The 24,366-nt window shown below is 37.7% G+C and overlaps 5 protein-coding genes across 7 annotated transcripts in view; 3 read left to right on the top strand and 2 right to left on the bottom strand.

The window, feature by feature from the left end:
• Positions 1-262: 262 nt before the first annotated feature.
• On the bottom strand, positions 263-3,097 carry LOC129792721 (Golgi phosphoprotein 3 homolog sauron). Its single transcript, XM_055832059.1, has 4 exons — positions 2,894-3,097; positions 1,120-1,542; positions 798-1,052; positions 263-692 (listed from the first exon to the last, which is right to left on the bottom strand). Exons 1-3 carry the CDS (start codon positions 3,095-3,097, stop codon positions 804-806), a joined length of 876 nt encoding a protein of 291 aa, XP_055688034.1. The 3' UTR covers positions 263-692; positions 798-803.
• Positions 3,098-3,290: 193 nt separating this feature from the next.
• On the top strand, positions 3,291-6,660 carry LOC129792719 (aspartate--tRNA ligase, cytoplasmic). The gene is made up of 5 exons (XM_055832055.1): positions 3,291-3,405; positions 3,582-4,025; positions 4,095-4,272; positions 4,334-5,180; positions 6,297-6,660. Exons 2-5 carry the CDS (start codon positions 3,610-3,612, stop codon positions 6,458-6,460), a joined length of 1,605 nt encoding a protein of 534 aa, XP_055688030.1. The 5' UTR covers positions 3,291-3,405; positions 3,582-3,609; the 3' UTR covers positions 6,461-6,660.
• Positions 6,661-6,887: 227 nt separating this feature from the next.
• On the top strand, positions 6,888-14,388 carry LOC129792720 (WD repeat, SAM and U-box domain-containing protein 1-like). 2 transcript variants are annotated; one of them, XM_055832056.1, is made up of 6 exons: positions 6,888-7,369; positions 7,443-7,557; positions 12,897-13,096; positions 13,165-13,286; positions 13,366-13,458; positions 13,527-14,388. In XM_055832056.1, the coding sequence occupies exons 1-6, from the start codon at positions 7,260-7,262 to the stop codon at positions 14,279-14,281; spliced, it is 1,395 nt and encodes a 464-aa protein (XP_055688031.1). In that variant the 5' UTR covers positions 6,888-7,259; the 3' UTR covers positions 14,282-14,388. The 2 variants fall into 2 exon arrangements, with proteins under 2 accessions (XP_055688031.1, XP_055688032.1); XM_055832057.1 differs by having other exon boundaries at positions 13,369-13,458.
• Positions 9,535-12,441, bottom strand: LOC129792716 (anaphase-promoting complex subunit 5). The gene is made up of 3 exons (XM_055832052.1): positions 11,313-12,441; positions 10,544-11,243; positions 9,535-10,241 (listed from the first exon to the last, which is right to left on the bottom strand). The coding sequence occupies exons 1-3, from the start codon at positions 12,194-12,196 to the stop codon at positions 9,606-9,608; spliced, it is 2,220 nt and encodes a 739-aa protein (XP_055688027.1). The 5' UTR covers positions 12,197-12,441; the 3' UTR covers positions 9,535-9,605.
• Positions 14,389-14,486: 98 nt separating the features above from the next.
• Positions 14,487-24,366, top strand: part of LOC129792717 (serine/threonine-protein kinase unc-51) — a 14,629-nt gene continuing 4,749 nt past the window's right edge. Inside the window, exons 1-4 of one of the 2 annotated variants that reach the window (XM_055832053.1) lie at positions 14,487-16,576; positions 16,652-16,740; positions 16,846-17,197; positions 18,439-18,518. In XM_055832053.1, coding sequence (XP_055688028.1) covers positions 14,841-16,576; positions 16,652-16,740; positions 16,846-17,197; positions 18,439-18,466 — 2,205 coding nt within the window. In that variant the 5' untranslated portion in view covers positions 14,487-14,840 and the 3' untranslated portion in view covers positions 18,467-18,518. Of the gene's footprint in view, positions 16,577-16,651; positions 16,741-16,845; positions 17,198-18,438; positions 18,519-24,366 lie in introns of those variants that run through there. The other variant, XM_055832054.1, reaches the window with a different exon arrangement.

Raw genomic sequence — 24,366 nt, forward strand, 5'->3', positions numbered from 1 at the left:
CCGAACGCTCCGAAATTGGATTGCGGGCGCCGAAAAGGTAGGTGGGAGTGGTGAGTTTAAAGTGGTGAATAAAAATCATCATTTTACATGAAACATCATTTTCCACGAAATGTTTCATGCTAAATTGGCATAAAAATGAAAAATTAATTAGAATTTAAAAATTTTCAGGTTTTTTAATGAAATTTTGCTTTTATCTTTCCAAAAATTCAATAATTAACAAAATTTTCAATAAAAAAAAATGAAATGCAAAAAAGAAAAAAAATTTCGTGAGATTTTTTATTGAAAATGTCACTAAACTATGTATAATATAAATTCTGTTTTTAAAAATAAAACTTGCTTATTCTGCCCACAAGAAATACTCTTTTAACTTGGCTCAAAACTAAAAAAGAAAAAAAAGAATATCTTTCTGATGATGGATTTTTTGTTTTTTTTAGTATACAAGAGACCAGATAAAAAGGGAATTTGAGATGATTTCTCGCATGTAAGTAGATTGATAGTATTGATTTAAATTTAATAAATGTATACATATATTCTAGTAACACTCCTCCAGCGGAATCTACCGCACATCATCCCCTCGGAAAGTTTCCTCCAAACGCTTCACAGAGAATTCCTCCATTCTATTATAAATTATGCTGGCATTTTGTGTTGTTTTACTCTGTGTTTGTCTTCCGTTCAACGTGCAAATGAAACTCCTAATTTGATTTTTTTTATGAAAAAGAAAAGAGAAAACGACAATCAGTAGCGAAAAGTTTTTTTTTTTGTCTCAAACAGCAGCAGAGCTGATGAGGAATCTTTACCGTGTATTATTTCGTGAATGCTGCAAAAACTGCCCAAATCACTTCGTTGGCGTTCGCTTTGGCGGCTTCCGCCTCAAAATCCAAATCCAGCAACTCCCGGACGCGCCTCATGGCCACTTCGTAGTCATCGTCGTTGAGTGGCGAGAAGGCATTCTCCAGGACATCACTGGCTTGTGCCAAATAGATGAGAGAAAGCATCCTCTTGTCCATGCGTTGTGGATCATTGACCCACTTTGAAAGAACTGCATCTTGAATCTAAAAGCAAAAAAACATTTAATTACAATTCCATCCACAAAAAGAAATTTAAAAACTTCTATTTTACCTTCTTTACGAGTCTGCATTTAATAACATTATCACTGAGCGGATGCGTGGTCATGTCAAAGAGGAGGAAGTTTTGCTTTTCCGTGGTGAGGACACCCTTCTCCACCAAATTCTTCGCAAGACGCTCTCGTACATTTTTGAGTTGATACCTCAACTTTAGCGGATTCCACGTTTCACCGCTGAGGTACTCAATCCAACTTTGCACCGTTTCCGGTGGGTCTGTTTCCTTGATGTGCTTCAGTGCCTCATCGAGGAGCACATCCCCCGTGGGTGTGTCGGACTTCAGGCAGAGTTTCCGCGAGCAGAGCCCCTTCCGACGCATTCCAGCGCGTTCCAACTCCACACGTCCACGGATACCCAGCTCAATGAGGATACACCCCCGTAGGCCACTCGAAATACAATCATTCCAGAATGATGTGTAGCCCTGCGTGGTGAAGGAAATCATAATTATTTTTTAATTAAGTATGTACAAAAAATCTTTCTTTTTTTACACAATAAAGTGAATGAATCATTCGAGGAAATGATCGACCACATAATCTAGTAGAAAGTAACAAAAAAAATTAAAAAAAAAAATAGCGAAACGTCCACGAAGGGAAATTCCATGAAAACTTACTATGAAAATCTCCAAAGAAAACTTCTAGCTAATAAAACTTATCATTTTCAACAAAGATTCATCAAAAAATGCTCACAATGACGTCAACAGTCTGTTTTGTAACTTAAAGCACATGAAACATAAACGCTAATGTTTTATCATTGAGTTTTGACAAGACACGTTTAAATTTTTGTTCCGAAAACTATTTTATTGTAAATCTCTCTCTTAATAAATCCTTCCCAGGATCGAAATAAACGTGCTTCACAAAAATTTTATCAAAAATAACCGATGAAACATTTGCACGCATGTTTCGCGCGTTTAAATATAAAGAAATACAATGTGACATCATCAGTCTATTCATAATTAAATTAATACTTTCTTACTTGCACAATGACCTGACTTCTTTGGCCTTGACTTTAAGGAATTTTAGCTAATTCTTTAAAGTTTGTCTGACTCTATGAGCCCCAGTCTCCCCTAACTTTTCTTTAACTTTGTCAATTGATTCAGCATTAGATAAAAAGGATTTTAGACAAATTAAATGGTAAGTTAGGTCAATTCTAGGACTTTCAATTAACATAATTTCCACGGCTATCTACTTTAAATTCAATTTGAGATTTTCGAGCTAGTGCACGTTTTGTAAATTAAACTATATGGTGCCTTATTGAAGCATCTCCCTCTCTGTTGGATTAATGTGACACGTCTCCTTCTTATCACCTGGCATCAATGATAACAGAGCAATGTTGCTTGCTTTTATTGATGTAATTTACAGCAAAAAATATCAAGACGTTCAACTTGAAAAGGTTTCCTTGACTTTACAATTTTCCTTATTTAACGAAAAATATTTAGAATTTATTCTACACGATTTTTTGTTAAAAATGCATTGAAATGCTTTAAATTTTCTCGGGAAAATGTATATTTTGTTGGAGCAAAAAAAACTTGTTTTCATAACAAATATTTTTTGCAAGTTTTCAAGCAAAAAAATTATGTCAATTTGACATACATTTTATTAAAAAATTCATTATATGGCTGAATGAAAAACTGATAACAAACCAAAGAAAACTTAGCTTGCGTGGTGCTGGAGAATAACAATACAGCGAGGGAAAGCCAGGAAGTGTACTTCCTGGTGCTGGAAACAGGGAGAAAGATAAGGATTTTGGGGGGGCAGAGCCCGTGACGTTCTTACCTCTTTGTCTTTGAGTCCGAGCAAGAGGACTTCCTCCATGAGTGTTAATCTCGTCTCCTTGGAATCACAATCCACATCATCCTCATTGTCGTTCAGCTCATCCTCATTGCTGTGTGACGACGAATTGGCTGCGCCCTGCTCGGAAGTTCCTGAATTTTCACTGCGATTTTTTACACGTCGAACGAGCCCCTCGCTACGATTCATGTTTTTTTCACTCCGCAACACTTTCAAACCTCACCAAAATTATTTACACACTAATCATTAATACACAAAACATGCACCTGGCAACTTATTTCTACGGAAATTTGTGTTTTTCACATTAATTTTTGAAGAATTTATCTTTTTTTCTCATTTGCTTTTTTTCCTTCTGTCCGTCGTCCAACTTTTCCCCTCACCAAAATTTCCCCGAAATTCACCACAAACATCTACTCACCACCATTTCTCCGTTGCCTCTGCACATAACCTCAAATTTTCCTATTTTCATACGTGTGCACTTTATTCCGGGGAAAAAGGTAAAATTTCATATTATTCTCCATAAAAAATACATTTTGAATCCAAAAATTGTACTTTTGCAATAAAAATCATCATTATTTATCAAAATAAAGTGACAACTTCCTAGCAAAATTGTGAAATTAACAAAAATTTCCCAAAGTGAGGTTAAGATCTTATAGGAAATTTTCCATTTCAGTGTTTTCGCGAGAGAATTTCCAGGAAAAATGGTAGTGGAAACGGTGGAAAAAGGTGCAGAGGCTTCTGCGGAGGCACAATCGAAGAAGGCTGCAAAGAAACAAGCCAAGGATGCTGCAAAAGCAGCCAAAAAAGCCGAACATAGAGCTGCAGCCGGTGCACAGGAGGACACCCAGGGGGAATCTGAAGACTACTCTGCCGGTAAATATGGACAGCCGGCGATGATTCAATCTGTGGAAAAGTTCCCCGAAAGAATCTTTGTGCCAGTGACGAAACTAACGGAATGGGTGGGAAAGGATGCTGTCTGGGTGCGTGGGAGAGTTCATACATCCCGTCAGAAGGGGAAGCAGTGCTTCCTGATTCTTCGACAACACAGCAGTACAGTACAGTGTGTTATTGCTGTGAATGATGTAGTATCAAAGCAGATGGTGAAATTCACCGGAAAGTGAGTTGAAATGTTTTTTTTTTTTTGCTTCATTTCTTGAAGAAAATAATTTTTTCTTTTACTTTTTAGTATCCACAAGGAAAGTATTGTGGACATTAAGGCCAAAACAGTTTCAGTTTCTTCAAAAATTGAATCGTGCACTGAACAATCATTGGAATTGTCTGTACTTGAGATTTATGTGGTTTCAGCGGCAAAAGCACAACTTCCGCTCCAAATTGAGGATGCTGCTCGACCAGAGAATCCGGATGTAAGGAAATTTGTATTTCTCTGCCGAGAGATCATTCACTGACAGGTACTTATCGTTATAGGAACCAGAAGGGCTGAATATTCGTGTGAATCAGGACACAAGACTTGATAATCGTGTGCTGGACTTGAGAACTCCAGCCAATCAGGCTATCTTTCGCCTCGAGGCAGGTGTTTGTCGTCTCTTCCGTGACATCCTCACAGCAAAGGGTTTCACTGAGATTCACACACCGAAGATTATTTCAGCTGCCAGCGAGGGAGGTGCCAATGTGTTTACAGTGAGCTACTTCAAGGATTCTGCCTACTTGGCTCAATCCCCGCAGTTGTACAAGCAAATGGCAATTGCTGCTGATTTTGACAAAGTCTTCACTGTTGGTGCTGTCTTCCGTGCCGAAGATTCCAACACGCATCGTCATTTGACGGAATTCGTTGGTCTTGACTTGGAGATGGCCTTCAAATATCACTATCATGAGGTTATTGAGACAATTGGGGCCACTTTTACGGCAATGTTCCGTGGATTGCGCGATGAGTACGCCCAGGAGATTGCAGCCGTCAATCAGCAGTACAAGGTTGAACCCTTCCAGTTTCTCGATCCACCGCTGAAGCTCAATTTTGCCGAAGGTGTTGCCATGTTGCGTGAGGCGGGTGTGGAGATGGGTGATGAGGATGATCTGTCGACACCGAGTGAGAAGCTCCTTGGGCGCCTCGTGAAGGCCAAATATGGCACTGATTTCTACATCCTCGATAAATATCCACTTGCCGTGAGACCTTTCTACACCATGCCCGATCCCAAGAATCCCGAAATGTCAAATTCCTACGATATGTTTATGCGCGGTGAGGAGATTCTCTCAGGAGCTCAGCGTATTCACGATCCCGAATTCCTCACAGAGCGGGCAAAGCATCACAATATTGGTGAGTAAAGAGCTTTTTTTTCTCCTGAGAATAATGTTTTTTCATCAGAAAATAACTCTTATGATAATTTATTAATCATTAAAGAGATAAAAGAGAAATTATCAGTGATAAGCAATTTAGAAAAGGAATTCGTAAAGGGAGATATAGAAGCATGAAATTTTATTTTCCAAATGCGAAATATCCGAGAATTTGTCTCTGAATGAGGGATTTTCTCGTGCAAAAACGAATAAACTTCTTTTTTTATTTTTCTCAAAAGAATTGTTTATTAGAAGTTGTAAATTGTTTTTATTTTGGTGAGAATTAGAGAAAATTATAAGAATTGATATGGATTGTTTCACCTAAAGCAACCAACTCACACCAAATTTTTATTTAAATTGCAAAATTAATTAGAATTGCGAGATTAAAAAAATTCTTTATCGAAAAAAAAACTTTTAGTTAATTATTTTATTTGTACAGGAAGTATCGTAACTTATTAATTTATTATGAGGTGACACAGTTTTAATTTTCAAGCTCATTAAAATTTAAAAACGTTTTTAGGACACAAATTTGTTGATAAATTCAAACAAAACTTCCACCCGCTATGAAAATATTTAGCTTAAATTATGAAACTTGAAGAAAAATATAAAATTAACTAGATTCCGGGAATCTTTCAACGATAATTCCTTCTATGAATTCTTCCAAAGGACTAAAAGTTTCTTTTTTGGGAACATTCCATTTTATTTTGATTGCCAATCAATTAGCGTAATAATTAATTAAGATCATTCCAGAATGGAGTAGTTTGTGATAATTTCTCGTACAACAATTAATTTTATTCGTAATTTCCCTTCATTATTTTTGACCAAAAAAAGAGCAATAAAGGGAAAAGGATCAATAAAATGAACGTTAATATCCTTGTTACTAAAGATCCAGCTGATTGTTGTACATAATCAAGTGAATTAGTAATAAAAAGTAGATTTTTTTTTGCTCCACCTCGTTATGTACATGATGTAGGTGAACCCCCACACAGGACAACCCCTTAAAATTAAAATTATAACATCCTCCACATCCTCCCCATTTGGACGTACTTTACGTTGCTAATTGATTTTTTTGTCTCTTTAATTTTTTACATTGCATCAGACATCAGTAAAATTGCCGCCTACATTGAAGCCTTTCGCTTTGGTTGCCCCCCGCATGCTGGAGGGGGCATTGGCATGGAACGTGTGGTGATGCTGTATCTTGGGCTTGATAATATCCGGAAGACATCCATGTTCCCACGTGACCCTAAGCGTGTGACGCCGTAAGGAGTGACAGGTGATGAATGCAGGCACCTGCCATTTGATCATTTATTCATGACGCGTCTATTGATTTTTTTTTATTTTGACAAATCTTTTTTTTTGCGAACTTTTCTCCCAAGAAAAGACGTTTCAAAGAAGAAAGAAAAATGTAGAGAGAAGATTAAATAAAGAAAAATGTGAAATTATGCATTTTATAAAGAAGAAAATATTATGTATTCTGCTGGGGGTGGATGGGGGTCATTGACGTTTTGATGTATAGCAGCTAGGGGGTGCAGTAGTAGTCAGATGGTGAGGTATTTTCTTTTTTGGGTGGGACCTGACAAAATTCCCAAGAGAATCCCATCAAAACAGCCTATCCGGGCGCAAATATTCACGTGTAATGAATTCATATCGAGGTCAGGCATCGATTTTTTCACGTTAACGTCACAATAGTAGTGTGATATCAAATTGCCGACACTCACAGTTCTAAAGTGACCACCGACGTGTACAAACCACGGCATTCCCGTCAGGTGCTGCTCTAAAGATCATTCGAAATTTCCTCACCTACGCAAAGTTGCTCAATTTGCACTCAAAGAAACAAGAGAGAGCGAAAACCACGAATTAGTCATTGGCGCGATAAGGGGGTTTGTGTCTCATTTTATATTTTGCGATAAGATAGTCAATTTATTGGGAGAGATCGTTGTTTTTGCGAAACGCCACTGTATTTTTAGCAAAGTATTTAAAAAAGAATCATCCACATCATTCTTGTAGGATAGAGAGACATTCTTGTTGTAATAGAAAAGTGCGCGATTTGGTGCAAGAAAAAATGTCCAATTTGGTGGGAAATGTGAAAATTCTGCAAGAGCTGAAAGTTCACACGAGTGATGTGACATCAATTGAATTCTACGGGAATTCATTGCTGATCACGGGATCCAGGTAATGTGTCCATCAATGTCCATCTTCGCATTGAAAAGTATTCTCAAAGGAAAATTCCTTTTTGCTCTGGCAGCGATAAGACTGTTCGAGTTTTCCGTTGGATTGTTGGTAGTGGATTTGTCGAGGAGAACTTTTCACCCCTCTTGGGGCATAAGTATGGTGTAACAAGTGTTAAAATGTCACCACAGGTATGTACTGTATTATATATTTTCCCATATACCTACTCAATCATTCATGCCGAAGGTGGCAATTGTGAGATCATTTTCCGAGTCATCCTCACTCACTGAAACCACCCACCCACCCCCAACAACATACATATTATGAATCACCACAATTAACTAGCACTACTTTATGGTCCTAATTGAAGCTTTGAGGGCAATATTTTTTCTTGTTTACCAACAAAGTTCATTTAACAAATGGAAATACTTTTTATGTGTGATTTATAGGGAGGACTGAGGTCAAGTGAGTTGATTTTTGTGGGTAAAATGTTCCCGGAAAGATAAATTTTGTAATTTTCAATTCGGCTTAAGAAAAGATATTTAAAATTAAATTAAAAAAAAATATTTTAAGATGTAGATAGAAGATCTTACAATTAAAACGTCTACGAACTAGTACAACTCCCATTTATACCTGAATAACCGCCTTTAATGTTTAATTTTTAATTAATTTTGTGATGTATTATTCCTTTTTAAAAATATTTAAAGAAAAACATTTAATTTTATTCTGTAAAAATGTTGAGACCATTAGAATAATTTAAAATCATTTTGAAAGTTTGATAAATTGAATTTATTTATTTATTTATGAATTATTTAAAATTCATTCTTCAAAAAAATAATGTGAATTTAGTAAAACTGCTCCTTCCTAGATTTTTATTGCAAGACAATGACCTTCATTCTGGAGTCAAGATTTTAAGTTCTTGTAAAAAATAGCAGTTTAACCGGTTTAACCAATTTCTGCCGACTTCTAAAAACGGATAATCGCGTGAAATGAATCTTTTCTTAAAGAAATTTCTTAATTTCTGAGACATCTTGAAGTTAGGTTTTCAAGATTGCCTAATAACTCAAAGTAAATTAATCTGACTCAAACAAATTTATTTTCTATTTTTTCTTGTTTTTTATTTTTAATTAAATTTTTACAGATTTTCATCAAAATCGGATTAGTAGATTTTTTACAATACATGTATGAAAAAGAAAGAACGAAAAAAATTGCCTTCAATTCCTTCTAGAAAAATTTTCTGAACTGAATGAAAATTAGTAAAGTAAAAAAAAATTGAAAGAAAACACCGAGTTATGTCTTTCAATTTGATTCAATTTTATTCCAAAACTCCTATCAGAAGAATTTTTCACGAATTTTAGATGTGTGGTGGAGTGTTTTTCGATAGAGTTAATTATTGCTGGCTCAGCTTGTTTAGGGCTGTTTGCATTCATCATGATTCCACCGATTTAATCTGCTTTGAACCGGAAAATTAGAAGTTTGTTCACTTTTAGCTTATTTTCAGGGTCGTTATGTCCACTTTATTATTTATTTATTGAGATCAATCATTTTTTTTATGGCCACAAGTGGACTAAAGTTATCCATTTTAGCCCACAGCCTATGAATGTTAAAAGGAAGGTTCAAAATAAAAAAGAATCTTTGTAAAACTTGAAAGTTCTAAATATCCCTCTTCTGAGTAAATTAATTATCGATAAATATTCAACTCTTCCCTCCCCTTCCCTATGATAAAACATTTTCTTTTCATTTTTCTCTACCATTCCATTAGCATTCAATACATTGTAGCTAAAAAAAATTAATTTATTATTTATTCTTTTCCAAAAAAATTAACATCTATACCTACTATATGTTATGTAAAAGTATGTACGTTATACATGGGAAACAAAAAGAAATGATTGCTATTTTGTATCTCTGTCTACGCTGCTTATTGAATTTATTGAAGGAAAGAGGAAATGTGGGAATGAAGTAAAAAACTTTCAGTGACGACTTAACAACACGTTCTTGGACATCGATTAGAGATATTCTTTTGTATTATTAATTTTATTGGCCATTCCCACCTCGTTTTCAATTTCTCACAGCTTTTAAACAAGGAAAATATGTTGGAAAATGTCTTTTAATTGGAGGAATAGTAGAAAGAATAGGACGAAATCCTTGGAGAGAATAAAAATCACTACTTTCGTACATTTTAATTAACCAGTATGCTTTATTGATGAAACCCACACAAATCTACCTTTTTGGTGCCCTTTCAAATGATCCCATCAGCAACTTCGAAGCTCCCTGTGGGGTATTGTTCATCGATTTCACGAAACTTGAAAGCAGACTTATTTCTCTCTGCCTGCTGCCCGATTTCATGATAGAATTGCGCCATAAAAGCATAAATATCCTTTACTTTCACATAAACACCCAATTTTGTGAATAGCTGAATGGCTTCCATGAGGAATGGTTCACACTTCTCCATCTCTTGACGCTTCTTGGGCCCCTCAGCTGCTGCAATGGCGCATTTTGTGAAGAGAAACATAATTTTAGCTCTGTCGTAGATACCACCATGCTGTAGAATGACATCTAGTGCCTCCCGGCAGGATTTTAGAGCCTTCGATGGCATCCCCATTGCTAGGAGTTGATGTGCAAAGAGGGCATCAATTGTCGCAACTTCGTAGTCAAAGTGTTTTCGACGTGCAAATTCATGCGCCTCAATTAGGATGTTAATGACTTCGGGTGAGGGAATGAGGGCCGTTGCGTGGAGAATCATTGCTCGTATCCACACAAGGGGTTCCTGTGTGACGAGTGTTCTGTCCGACAGTAGATTCTGAAGTAGATCATGAGCTATCGATAGATTACCCCGTGCAATGTTGAGGGTGACACGCTGGAGGATGCTTAAGTTCTTAAAATAGAACAATACAACAATGCAAACATAATCAATTAAGCATTTACATGTATGAATTTAAAAATATTCCGCACATCCCGTGCAAAAGTGCAAAAGAATTCTTCAAAACTTTGAAATTGAATGATTTTTCTGGAGAAAAAATTACAGATTTTCTCGTAAAAATTAAATAAAAGAAAAGAAAACAAAACAGGAAAAAGGGAATTCATAATAAAAATCTACGAAAAAAAAAGATCTTTTGCATGGGATGCGCTTGATACAAGAAGGGATGAAAATTGTAAAATAATAATCTCATAAATTACCTTATCGAGTGGATAAATGCGGCAGCACGCGACATTAGCTTTCTGCCACTCCCCAGCATGGATGGCCTTCATGCTGGCAATGTAGAGTTCCGTGAGAGTCCAAAGGCGTGCATTGGGATCCCTGGGGAAGCATTTTCGTGCATACTGCAGTACCGAAAAGGTCCGGAAGTGATCCCCATTGAGGCTAAGCCATAGTGCAAGGCAGCAAATTGCATGACAGAGATTCTCCCCATTGTACGCCCTCCCCATGCTGGTCATATTGGCACTCAGGAGTACCTGACTCATCAACGAAGCCAACTCATGACGTCCATAGAGTGTCCAAAGGGCTGCCTTTTCAGCCACACAATTGGCAATGAGCTCCTGCATGGATTGTTGGCAGTTGAAGTAGTCACTCCACATGAGTAATTCAAATTGCTTCGATGGCTCAAAGCCCAACTGAGCCACGGATTTGACGAAGAATTGAATGCCCAATGAGATGGATTTGATGACATTTGCCTCAACTGCTGTTGCTGGCACCCGATCGGGAACTTGAATTTTATGATGATCCAGGTAACCGAGCCAGGAATTTGCCAACTGGAGGCACGTTCGATCACCGACTTCCTGTGCCAACATTATGGCTTCCCGCAAACTCACGTGGGCTTCTCGCATATGATCGAATTGGGCATGCAGGATGGCCAGGTTGAGGCTCAAGTACTGATACCTTAAAACACAGAGAAAACCTTTTTAATTAAACACGAAAAAGAGAAATTTAAATCCCATCAAAACTTACCCCTTAGTTTCTACAGGAGAAAGATTTTTAACGGCATTTCTATCAAAGGCACGATGAAGGTTATCCACAGCTCCTATGTAATCCCTCACTCGGAGGCAATTCAAGTAGTTAACGAAGTGGGCATGTGAATACAGGGGATTGTCTTTGATAATCTCCGCGAGTTTTGCCTGCAAATCCCGAGGACTTAGGGCTTTTGTCTCATTCGTCTGCAGGAGGGAGCACTGCTGTGCCACAAAGAGATCTGTCTGCTTCCTGGACCACCGGCTGAATTCTCTATCACCCTTTGGCTGTGCTACGGCACCTTCACGCTCCTCCAGATCAATCATAACACCAGCTTCCTTTGCTCCCAAAGCAATTGCCCGGACGCTCTTCTTGAAGTACGCACAGACATTGTGATACAGCTTCATGAGCTCCGGGAATGACATACGGTCCAGAGTGATGATGAATCTCCGCACAAGAAGACCAGCAATACCCAATTGACTCAATCCCACAGATGACGGTGAGAGGTCACTCATAATCTTCTCCAAATCACCAGGAAGATTGTGAAACATTTCAATTCCACCCTCAATAATGGTAGAGATTAACTTCTGGAAAGCAGCCAGGTGATCCTCGTGGAGGCAGTAGGTGGAGGAGATCAAATGGTCATGGAGCTCCTTGTACGACATGTCCGGATACTGAATTAACTTCAACACTAGCAGACTAAAGCGCTTCCGGTACTTTGGGAGGAAATCCATTGATTTTTTCGTGAGAATTGGTCGCAATTTCACATATTCCTGCAGCAGGAACACCACAGCTACTTTGTGTGGGGTGAAGATATCGAGTGTCTTGTCCGCTTGCTGGCTAGACGAAAGGGCATCAATCTCTTTCCGGCTTTCTGAATTCATCCCGCTTGACAAGTTTTCTCAAATTATCAAAAAAAAAAAATCAAACAAACACTAAATTCTTCCTTTTAGGTGCTTTGAAAATGCTTAATCTACATCATTATGCATAATTTTCTACATAATTCCATTTAATTTATTTGATTTTTCATGAAAAATACGGAAATCGCGAAAATTGACCAAGAAAAAACAAGTAGGGAAAGTAAAACAAATTCCAATAGGCTCTCATAACCTCACAATTTGATTGGAATATTTGGAAATATTTCTTTTGAAAAGTCGCAAATTAGAGTTGAAAAATAAGAAATTGAAAGGAAAGAAATGTTATGAAAAATAAAATTAGTACTTTTAATTATTCAATCGTGAAAAATACAGCGTTTTGATGTTAGAATCGAGGTTTTGATTTATTTTAATTAATCTTTAAGTTGAAGAATTAAAAAGGAATTAATTTGCATTGCTTAATTATTTCTTTACTCTTCTTATGTCACGTTTTTTCTTTACTTTTGAAGACTGATTATGCTTCAAATTAAGCAAAAATTCATTACTTGAACCCCTTGAACCAATACTACACCTCCTACTCCTGTTACCAAGTTACAGCGCCTGAAAACTTAAATTTTTATGAGAAAATTATTTATTTATTTAATTTTATTTCATTAGGTGCTTTTAGTGAGAAAATTAACATAAATTAAAATATTTTTAAAATTTCTAGGGTGCTACTTTGGCATCAGCATCTGTGGATGGCAGCATTATCCTTTGGAATGTAAATGATGGCCAAAAGATGAGTACCCTAAATCAGGAAGCTGGTGAAGCAATTAGAGCGTGTGCCTTCAGTCCAGATGGATCATTTCTAGTCAGCTCAGATGACAGTGGAGCTGTATGCATCTGGGGACAAAATAAGAATTTCTTGAGGTACATTTTTTCTATAGAACTATTTATAAGTGTGCATTTTCCACAATTTTAAATTCCTTTGCTAACAGCTCAATTCGTGTGCATGAAGAAGCAGTTCACACTCTTGCCTTCTCCCCGGATTCTTACGTGCTGGTAACAGGATGCAATCTGGGAAATTTACGCTTTTTCATCGTAGAACAACCAATTGAGAGTAAGTATCAACTTTATTCACATTTCTATTGATGTACAAATTAATTTCTAATTCTTATCTAATTATTTGCTTACCGCTGGAGGTGTAAAATTCATCGCTGATTGCTCAGTTGATAATGCACACGACCTGGGAGTTTTATCAGCGGATTTCTGCAAAATTGTACGCAATGATCGTGAGTACCTGAAGACAAGTTATTTGAAATAAAAGACATAAAATATAATAATTTATTTTGTCTTATAGCTTCAGATCAACGCACTGCAATATATACTTTGGCTACTTGTGGCACAGATCACTACCTCAAGATTTGGCGCCTTTTCGTTGTTCACGGCGTGTATGGAGATGAGGAGAGACGTACAAAGCTTATACCTCAGACACCGCAGGAGCATATCTGTGGAACATCTACAATTTATTGCACTGAGCGAATGAATGCTGAGTGTGTTTTGAACATCAATGCACATGGTAGTTCAGTGACATGTGTCCGATTCAACGGCACAGGAACTCTCTTGGCATCCTGTAGTCTCGATAGAATGGTCAAGATATGGGATATGCAGGGAAATTGCCTCAAAACCTTGTCAGATCACACTCGCTACGTAAACTGCATGACAATCAATGGGAATTCCACCATTATTGCATCCGGATCAAATGATCGTAGTGTAATTGTTTGGGATTTGAATGGAGAATTGAGTTTGAATTCTCATGTGTCTGAAATGAGGAGCCTCTTGTTTCGCCTTGTGGCTGATAGTGGTTCAGATATGCCACTTGAATTTATTTGTCCAATTACACATGAGCTTATGCGGAATCCAGTTATGCTGGAAGATGGTTTTTCCTATGAAGAAGCAGCAATTGATGAGTGGTTCAAAATGGGCAAGGGAACGTCTCCAATGACAAATCTTGAACTCATATCGATGGAAACAATTCCAAATACTCATCTTAAAAGCTGTATTGATAAATATCTTAAATCATTGGATTACGATGCAGTAGACACGGGATTTTAAAAGGATTTATCTAAATCTACTATTTTCACTCTACTCCACGTGATTTTTATATTTCATAAACTTTGTGATTTTTACACAGAAATAAAATTATAAAATGCCCGCCAAAATTTATTTTTCAATTTTTCATTGATTTCAGTGAAATTTATTTTTTCGCGTGAAAAATTGAAATTTTCACAACACAAAAAACTTTCCAATAGTCTCTGGAAAGGAATGTTTCTTCTGTGCTCATTTCCTCTTTCCATTGGAAATGTGTGTTTCATTGGTGCCATTTTGATTGCCCATCATTTCCTGCAAGCTCCATGAATCAATGGCGTTGAAAAAATAATTGCGTTTCAATGAAAGTTTAGTGAAAATTGAGGAAAAAAGTGCAATAAATGTTATGAATTGAGTGCTACTAGTTGAGACTTTGTAGAGATAGTGCAGGAGAAGGAGTAGGTGTAAGTTAGATTAAGAAAAATGTGATAGATGTGGGAGAAAAGTTGAAAGTGTGATTAAGGAAAAAAATCGATTGCTTTGTGCAAGAATTTCCGGACATCTTTCTTTTTTTTTCTTCATCACAATGATGGAGATTGTGGGTGACTATGAGTACAACAGCAAAGATCTCATTGGGCACGGGGCATTTGCTGTTGTGTACAAGGGACGCCACAGGAAGAAGCCAAGCCTGCAAGTGGCCATAAAGAGTATAACAAAGAAGAGTCTCGCTAAGAGTCAAAATCTCCTTGGGAAGGAGATTAAAATACTCAAAGAGCTCACTGAGCTGCACCATGAGAACGTCGTGGCTCTGCTGGACTGCAAGGAGTCCCAGCACAATGTGTACCTTGTGATGGAGTACTGCAATGGGGGTGATTTGGCGGACTACTTAAATGGGAGGGGCTCCCTCAGTGAGGACACCATTAGGCTCTTCCTCGTACAGCTGGCTGGTGCCATGAAGGCACTTTTCGCCAAGGGGATCGTCCATCGGGACCTTAAGCCACAGAATATTCTATTATCACACTCAAATGGAAAAACCTTTCCGCCCCCGTCGAAGATTAAGCTGAAAATTGCGGACTTTGGCTTTGCACGCTTCCTCCAAGATGGGAATATGGCGGCCACGCTATGTGGTTCACCCATGTACATGGCGCCCGAGGTGATAATGTCCCTTCAGTACGACGCCAAGGCGGACCTGTGGTCATTGGGAACAATTGTATTTCAATGCCTGACGGGAAAGGCACCATTCCAGGCCCAAACGCCGCAGGAATTGAGGAATTTCTATGAGAAGAATGATGGGTTAGCACCGAAAATTCCACCAGGTACCACGCCCGAGTTAACGGACCTCCTAATGGGACTTCTCAGGCGCAATGCAAAGGATCGCATGAGTTTCGACAGATTCTTCAATCATCCCTTCCTGCAGCGTCCGGCTACGCCACAAACACCCAAAGCCCCCTCACCCCCATCACCCATTCCCATGGCACCGGCAGCAGAACCCGAAAGTGCCGCCATTGCGTCCAGCAGTCACAGCTCCGATAAGTCATCGAGTCAAGAGAGTTCCGATGATTTTGTTCTGGTACCAAATAATTTACCCAGTGACGCCACAGTGGTGAACTACGAGCGTCGTCAGAGTCGCGTCTCATTGGGTGGCTCCCCGCAGGCTCCTGTGGCATCGAGTCCACCCTCTCGACCAAGTACGTTGCCCATTTCGGAGCCCAAACCCGTACCACAACCCATCCGTACGGGAGCAGCTATCCCACGAAGTCAGCCCATCACGATGAAGCGTTCGGAGAATCGTTCAGGCCCGGAGATTAGTTCCATTTCCCCGCCAGCTGTGCAGTTTGTCATTGGAACACCACCAGATGGGAAACGCAGACGTTCCACATCAGCGGGATCCTTGTCTGAATCACCGCAGATATGGAGTGAAACACCCCCTCCGCCACCGTGTACGTGGCAAGTTAGCCCCGCGGCATCCCACCAGTCACCATTGCGACGCTACCCCTCAGGATCACCCGTCCTGGCGGCAAAGATGCCCCTCAAGCTCACAAGTCAGATTGTTTTGCCTGATTTTGTGGGGCTCGGTGGCCCTGGGGAGCATCCAATTACTTTCCACGCACCCGAATTACCGGCAGAGACAATTCTCGAAAGGGAACACAATGAAACGTTGGCAAAGTTGAATTTTGTCCTCGCACTCACGGATTGTATTCTCGAAGTTGCGGACGCCAGATGTGCCCCATTGTCTGCTCTCATGTCTGCCGATGCACCCCCCATTACGCCCCATGCACCGGAACACTGCAAGCGTGCTGAACGTCTCGTGCTCCTTGTCAGGTAAGATTTGCAGGATTATTTTTAATTAACATCCTGTGCATCTCATATCTGACTGTTCTTGTATTTCCAACACAGAGCGCTGCACCTTCTTCGCTCGGGAATGCATTTGGCCCAGGAGCAATTGCAACAAGGTCAACTAAAGCCATCCAATACTGTGAAGAATGGTAAGTTCCCATTTTTTTTGGCAATCTTAAGCAATTTTTTATTGGTTTTTGTGGTAAATTTTTGGCACTAATAAATACATTATTTTGGTGGTTGGTCTCTTTCAGTTTTGCAGACGATGAACAATAAGTATCGCTCAACGCTGTACGAAAGTAAGAAACTCAATGGAACGGGTTTACTGAGGAAGGCAAATGCCAGCAATATAACAGCCGATAAAATTCTCTACGATCACGCCATTCAGATGTGCCAATCAGCGGCACTTGATGAGCTCTTTGGCAATCCCGAGGATTGTTTTGCGCGATACCAAACGGCACAGATTCTCCTGCATTCGTTGGCGCAGAAATGCAACAATCCCCAGGATAAGATGCTCTCGTCCAAGTACAAGGATGCCGTGGAGAAGAGATTGTACATTCTGCAGCAGCAGGGTTACATCTATGCAACGCAGGAGGATGAATTGGCGTAAGATCTCATGCTATCTCTTTTTTTTATTATTATTAATTTAATAATAATGCAAACAAAAAAAACAAATTAAGTTGTCTCGCGCGGTAATGGTTATGTGGGGAGGGACTTAATGATAAAGTAGTGAGAAAGATATGTTTATTGGTGGGTGGCCATTGCATGGATAAAAAAAAAACTCATAATGTTTATGAATTTAACCAAAATATCGAGAGGAGGGAAATGTTTTGCATTAAAATCACATTTTTGTACAATTTTATGATCTCAATTTGAGAGAAAAGGTGTGAAAATCCAACACCAACATCACAATATTGCTGATTTTCTCCTCACTACACACTAAGAAGCTAACACAACCCAAAGACATCTCTTTTCTTAATTTCCTTTCTTCAGTTTTTTTTTCAATAACTAACTAGAAAAAATCCTTGCAATGGCTGTATAAATGAGGAAAAATTATCAAACAAAAATGAGGAAAAACTTACAGATTAACAGAAAAAAAAACAAACAAAAAATGCAGAAAAATCGTACTTTATTGGATTTTAGGAGCAACAAAAATAATAATAATTAGTATTTCGGGCTTTTTGAGAGAAAAAAAATCCTTATTCACACGTTGAATGCACTTAATAGCTAAACAGGAGGTTCCATCTTTTGATCAGAAAATTAGGATTTTGGTAAAAAAAAAATCTGCTTTTGATCAGGAGAATGTTCTTTTTAGGTGAGAAAAATATTTCAATTTCAAGAGGAATGTTCCATTTTGTAAGAGACTCCCGTTTACCTGATTGAAATGACAGACTTTTCCGATAAATTGAAATATCTCTCCTGATCAAAAAAGATCATTTTCCTGATTAAAAACAGAATTTTTTGACAAAAATCCTAAATTTCTGTTCAAAAGATTTAATCCTGTTGTGCAATCGGCTGAAAGATTCGATCCAAACTGAAGGAAAACATTCATTGGGTTGAGCTAATTAGGTGCATTCTTGCTGTCAAATAGAGTATTTAAATGTGGATAAAAAAGGAGTGAAAGGATAACAAAAAAATAATGTTCTGTTTTATGAATTTTTGTAGTTAATTTTAAACAAATAGTTTTACCTCTCCAACATTTTAAATTCTCTCATAAAATAAAAACAAGGAAAGAATATCGAGGTTAAGAAAGTTTTAAGAAAAGAACAAAAGAAATGTTTAAAATTCTCTACAAATTCAAAAAACAGAATGTTAATTTTTTTTTTATATTGTGAATATCTTGAAAGAATATTGAGGACGTTAATTCTTCTGTAAAAAAAATTCCTAAGTAAGAAAAAACAGTTTAATGCAAAATGTTCTTAAATAATTGTGCTGTTCAAGAATTATTTGAAACAAAATTATATCAGGAAAATCTCGCCCTATGTCGGATGGAGATTTTCCTGTGTAGGTCTTCTTTAACCGTCAAAAACACCTAAGTTAGTGTATCGGGCAAGACGGTTAAGTACATATGGATCTGCAATGGTTCACGGAGTTGCCATGGTACCCCTGGATCAGTGAACCCTTATCGGACTCGTGAACTGAATTGCCTAGCTTAATGGTTTTCTCATTCGCCTTCATGAAATCAGTTACTTTTTCGAACAGGGACAAGTTTAAACTGAAACTGAAGTTGATCAGGATGTAGGCTATCCTGCTCAACACCAACTGATTCTAGCATTTGTCGCTGTTCAGTGGTGAGTGTTGTGGCGGGAGTTATTAAAAATTGTTGTAAGTGTTTACTTGCGTTAGTATTTGTTGTAACGTGGCCTACGCACCTGAGAGTATAGACGTATTTAATTAGTAATTATCACGGCCTCGTTGCCGAAATTCTGGTTTCTTCAGGTCCGTAGGGTAGATTGAAAGACGGTTCTACTATCCACGAACAACTAATTCAAAACTACTTTATTCAATAATATAAAATTCACTTTTGCATCAGAGGCATCGCCGTCCACTGTAATGGCCACACAAATAGCCACCGGAAATGAGACTCTGGGGATGGTAAAGTTGGCCCAGGCTTCATCCCTTAAAAGCCGGGCGAACATCCAGGTATCCGTTGTTTTTGGATGTAGGGTCAGTGCTTCAAATGTATAGATCATTTGCAGGAACGTAGTAAATTTTGCCGATGAGAAAAAATCCACAAACTCCGAGGGAGGGAGATCTAGCTTTCTGGAGGCTTTGAACCACCACAAGAAGGCTGCGAGTCCAGTCCCAGCTAGGGATAGGATACAGGCTGATTTGAATATGCCAGAAATCTCCATCTGGCTGAACCTGTAACCTTGTATCATTAATATCAACACAGACTTGTACTTGGGATTCCCTTTCTTAAAAACATTTAGGAGTGTTTTTAGAGCTTGTGTTGACGGAGGGACCACGGCTTGAATATTTGTTTGAATAACATCACTGTCCATTCCCACTAGCTGAGTAAGTCTCGCATAGACGTTGTTGGCAATGTATTCCGAGACTTGAGAGGGTGATTTGATAACGAATCTGGTACATACCATTGCCAAATAACCATTGTGAGAAGGATAGGTATTTAGCGAGAGACCTGTCATGCTTAGTTGTTGAAACGTAGTATGCGTGAATTAACTCTAAGTAGATTGAGAAGTCAAGTTGGAAAGTTGGTTGGTGTAGTACCACCATTGTAGCTGAGCTGAGGCACCTTCACACAAGATTGAGTCCTTTAGGAAAGGGTCGTTAACGAGTGTGGATCTTTTTGACGTTAAATTACGAGGTTTAAATTTGTCATCATCTTTGTTAAGTCTTCTAGGTCCTTTTTTTTCTTCTTAAGCGTCCGTCTTTCGTACTCTCGTGTTGGCGGCGCGGAGTGCTCGTTTTTCTACACTCTTTTTCCACTTCAAACACAACATCACTACTATTGTAGCCACTATGGCTATCAGCATCAACACCAGTAAAATTGTGTTAGTAATTTCAAGTCCACTTCAAGCCCACTTCTTTATTCATAATGTTCTGCTGCTCTTTATTCTCACTATTTCTATTAATAATCGTTATGTGGTTGCTTTTCCTATATTTATTGTAGTCAATATTAGGGACAAGTTAAACTGAAACTGAAGTTGATCAGGATGTAGGCTATCCTGTTCAACACCAGCTGATTCCAGCATTTGTCGCTGTTCAGTGGTGAGTGTTGTGGCGGAAGTTATTAAAAATTGTTGCAAGTGTTTACTTGCGTTAATATTATTGTGGGAAATATTGTAAATATTCCGTAGACACAACTAACTTTTCTATAGGCCCTGTTAGGACCTATAAGCTTATTAATCATTTCGATGCAATACAGTCCAATTCCTTATTTATTATTGGTGCATTTTGCATTGTTTTGTTTCGAATTGAGTCTTATATCACTAAACGTTTTTCGTTCTGTGTCACGAAATGACTCTGTATGAGTTCATCTTCGATCACCATTTTACTTTGGCTCAATGAATTAAGCACGTTCGTTAATTCATTGACTTTTATGCGTGTTATGTGTGTTTATGCGGTGCTAAATGCAGTCTCGTCGATTTGTACCAAATTGGTAATCTCATCCTCCTTAACACATTGGTCCAGCTTAATATACAAAGAGGAGAAGAGTTTAGCTGATTCGCTCTTCTCCTCAGGAATGTTATCATCTGTGGCCTCAGAGCCATGACTCTGGGACCTATCGTCACGCATCACCCCCGAAGAGGACGTCTCAGTTATATCATTTGAGCTAGTGCTTACGGAAGCACTAGCTACTGATCCATTGCGCCCGCCAACAGCGCCAAGCAACTCTTGGGGAGGCATTCTCACTTCATTATGAACGGGCATTTTCTCGGCCTTACGCTCATCACGAACAGGCGGTTTTTCCGCCCTACGCCGCCCAGACCTTAGCGGTTTGGGCTTAACTTCCATACTTGAAAAGAGAGCGTTCATACTCTCTTGAACAACTCCCGACTCCACCTTGGCCCTCAGAGTCGTGTGACCAATATACTTCTTAGACCCTGAATCGTCTACATCCCAACGATCCATGACAACCTCTTCACGGGCACGCCCAAAATCTGAATCGATAATGCGCGGCACTCCATTACTCTGAGCTATTTCCAATTTAACGTTGGAATCTGCGAAAGCCAGGATCTCTCCTGTGCCATACACATTTATGATCCTGTCATACCGCAAGGATGACAGGTCACCAACCGGATACCACTGTGTATATAGTACATTCTCTGGAGCAGGTACTCCATTGTCTTGCATATGTCCCGCGGTCTTAACGACAAGCAGGGATTTAAATTTCTCAACACTTATAAATAGTGACTTTCTTCCACTTGGTCTTTTGAGACCGTTTCTTGTGCTCGGATTTCTTTCCTGGTTCGGACATCGTACACAGGATGTGAATTACTCCGTACTACGCTACTTTGAATCTTTTTAAACCAATGTTATTTCAATGTTATTTTCGGAAGCTTCTTCAAGTTTTGACCTGAAGTTTAAATCTTTGACGTCGTCATCTGTTGGTGTTCTACCTACATGATGTATTGAAAAGTCCTCTTTTTGGTCTTGAATGTTAGCTGATTATTTACTAAGGTTTCAATTGTTTGTATGGTTGATTCAATTTATTAGTATGTAGTGAACTTATTAGCCGCTACCAAATATTTTCTATTGGGTCTAACCTCACTAGTGATGTACTTGGTCTCCCCTGGCCCGAGTAGAATCTGGTTTCTAATGACATCAGACATTTATATCGCCTTGTGAGTTCATTATGAACCTAAGTCGATTTAGGCTTATAATGCTTTTTTGTGTATTTCAGTGCTCCAACTATCCCTCTATCACCCCATAAAATATTACGCAAATATTTAATGTCCCCATGGAGTTATAAGGATTTTACTGAAAGGAGTCGAAACATTTTTATTAATCTCCCGGGCATTATAAACCTCAAATGTTCGGCTCGGCACCGGAGATTTTCATGCGAGAAAAGAATAGCGCGCAAGATTGTTCGCAGTGGTTTTTTCTTTCTCGCTGCCTGTAAGGCACCCTATCCGGGCGCGCATGCTTATGTGTGTGTGTGTTTCTCCACCCCGTGAGCGCGGTGGTAGGCAGCTTAAATAAAAAGTTTGCTTACTTGCTGGCAGCGCATGGTTGGGAGACGTGTAGCGTAGCCGTTTTCGTATATTATGGTCGGCGGGGTCGCGGTATCAAATCTTACCAATGTCAATGATTTTATTTTTTTTTCCCCACTAAATTTTTTTTTTATTTTCCCAATCATTTTAAATAAATCTTTTGATGTTAAACTACCCTTTTCGTGGACAATTAGAGGGGGCTGGGGCAAAAATTTTTGTTTTTCGCCGGAATTGTGGTCACTCCTCATTGGTAATGATGGAGTGACCTCCGGATTGGGGATCTCATCCCAGAAATATCAACTCCTGGACAATTAGGGGAGGCTGGGGCAAATTGGTGGGTTTCTCGCCGGATTTGTGGTCACTCCTCATTGGTAATGATGGAGTGACCTCCGGATTGGGGATCTCATCCCAGAAATATAAAATTCTGGAAAAATAGGGGATGTTGGGGCAAATTGGTGGATTTTTCGCCGGATTTGTGGTCACTTTTTATTTACAATGATGAAGTGACTAAAATATTTTATAAAAAAATATTTTCAATAAAAAAGAATATTTACAAGCAGCTTCCGCAGAAAGTAAAACTGCCTATTAATAACTTCTCTTATTAAAAAAAAATATTGTAAAGTCCGTAAAGCTCGTAAAGCCTCCACGCAATACCAAACTTTTTATTTAAAATTTAAAATTTAGAGTAGAGCCTTCGGTAATAACCACACTACTTTTTTAATAGAAAAATATTCCCAAGCCAGAATAAAAATAATTTCTAATCAAGGAAGGATTTAAAGAAACAAATCCATTTTTTTGGTCAACAAATTCACTAATTATTCCTAAAGAGTTATTTTCTTTGAATTTTTATCAAAATACCTTAAAAATCTTTAGAATAAAAAAATGATTTTTAACTGTAATACGGAATTAAAGAAAGAAATCCCCTTTTTTCTCAAAAAATTCACTAATTATTCTTAAAGAGATCCTTCCCTTTTAATTTTTATCAAAATAGGTATCTGAAAAGTCTTTAGAAGAACGAAACCATTTTAATTTTAATAGGAAAATAAAGAAAAATTAGAAGAACAAAATGATTACGTCGGCTTCTAATACATGAACAAAATGATTTTTTATTAAAGAAGGGATTAAAGAAAGAAATGCCTTTTCTTCTTAGAAAATTCACTATTTTTTTAATATCCAAATTTTTTTAGAATCATTTTGTTCTTGTAAAAAAATTGGGGTATTTAAAAAAATGAAAAAAGAACCCTTTAAGAATAATTACTGAATTTATTAAGAAAAAGGCATTTCTTTCTTTAATAAAGAATCATTTTGTTCTTTTAAAGAATTTTCGGTAATCTTGAAGGAAAGAACTCTTCAAGAATAATTAGTGAATTTATTGAGAAGGAAGGGCATTTCTTTCTTTAATTTCTTCTTTAATAAAGAATCATTTCGTTCTTTTAAAGAAGAAAGGAAATCATGAAGGAAAAAGGAAAGAACTCTTCAAGAATAATTAGTGAATTTATTTAGGAGAAAGTGCCTTTCTTTTTTTAATTCCTTCCTTAATAAAGAGTCATTTGGTTCTTTTAAAGAAGAATGGAAATCATGAAGGAAAAAGGAAAGAACCCTTTAGGAATAATTAGTGAATTTATTGAGAGGGAAAGGCATTTCTTTTTTTAATTCCTCCTTAATTAAAAAAAATCATTTTGTTCTTTTAAAGAATTTTCGGGAATATTGAAAGAAAAAGAAAAGAACCCATTAGAATAATTAGTTAATTTATTGAGAATAAGAAAGAACTCCTTCTTGGATTAAAAAATATTTTTGTTCTTCCAAAGATTTTCGGATGTCTTAAAGAAAGAAAAAGTACCCTTTCAGAATAATTAGTGAATTTGTTGAGAAAAAAGGGGATTTCTTTCTTTAATTCCGTATTACAGTTAAAACAACTTTTTTCTTCTTAAGATTTGTAAGGTATTTTGATAAAAATTCAAAGAAAATAACTCTTTAGGAATAATTAGTGAATTTGTTGACCGAAAAAAGGGATTTCTTTCTTTAAATCCTTCCTTCATTAGAAATTATTTTTATTCAGGCTTTAGAATATTTTTCTATTAAAAAAAATTAATGAGT

The sequence above is a fragment of the Lutzomyia longipalpis genome, chromosome 3 (assembly GCF_024334085.1).
Source record: "Lutzomyia longipalpis isolate SR_M1_2022 chromosome 3, ASM2433408v1".
NCBI classification, from domain to species: Eukaryota; Metazoa; Arthropoda; class Insecta; order Diptera; family Psychodidae; genus Lutzomyia; species Lutzomyia longipalpis.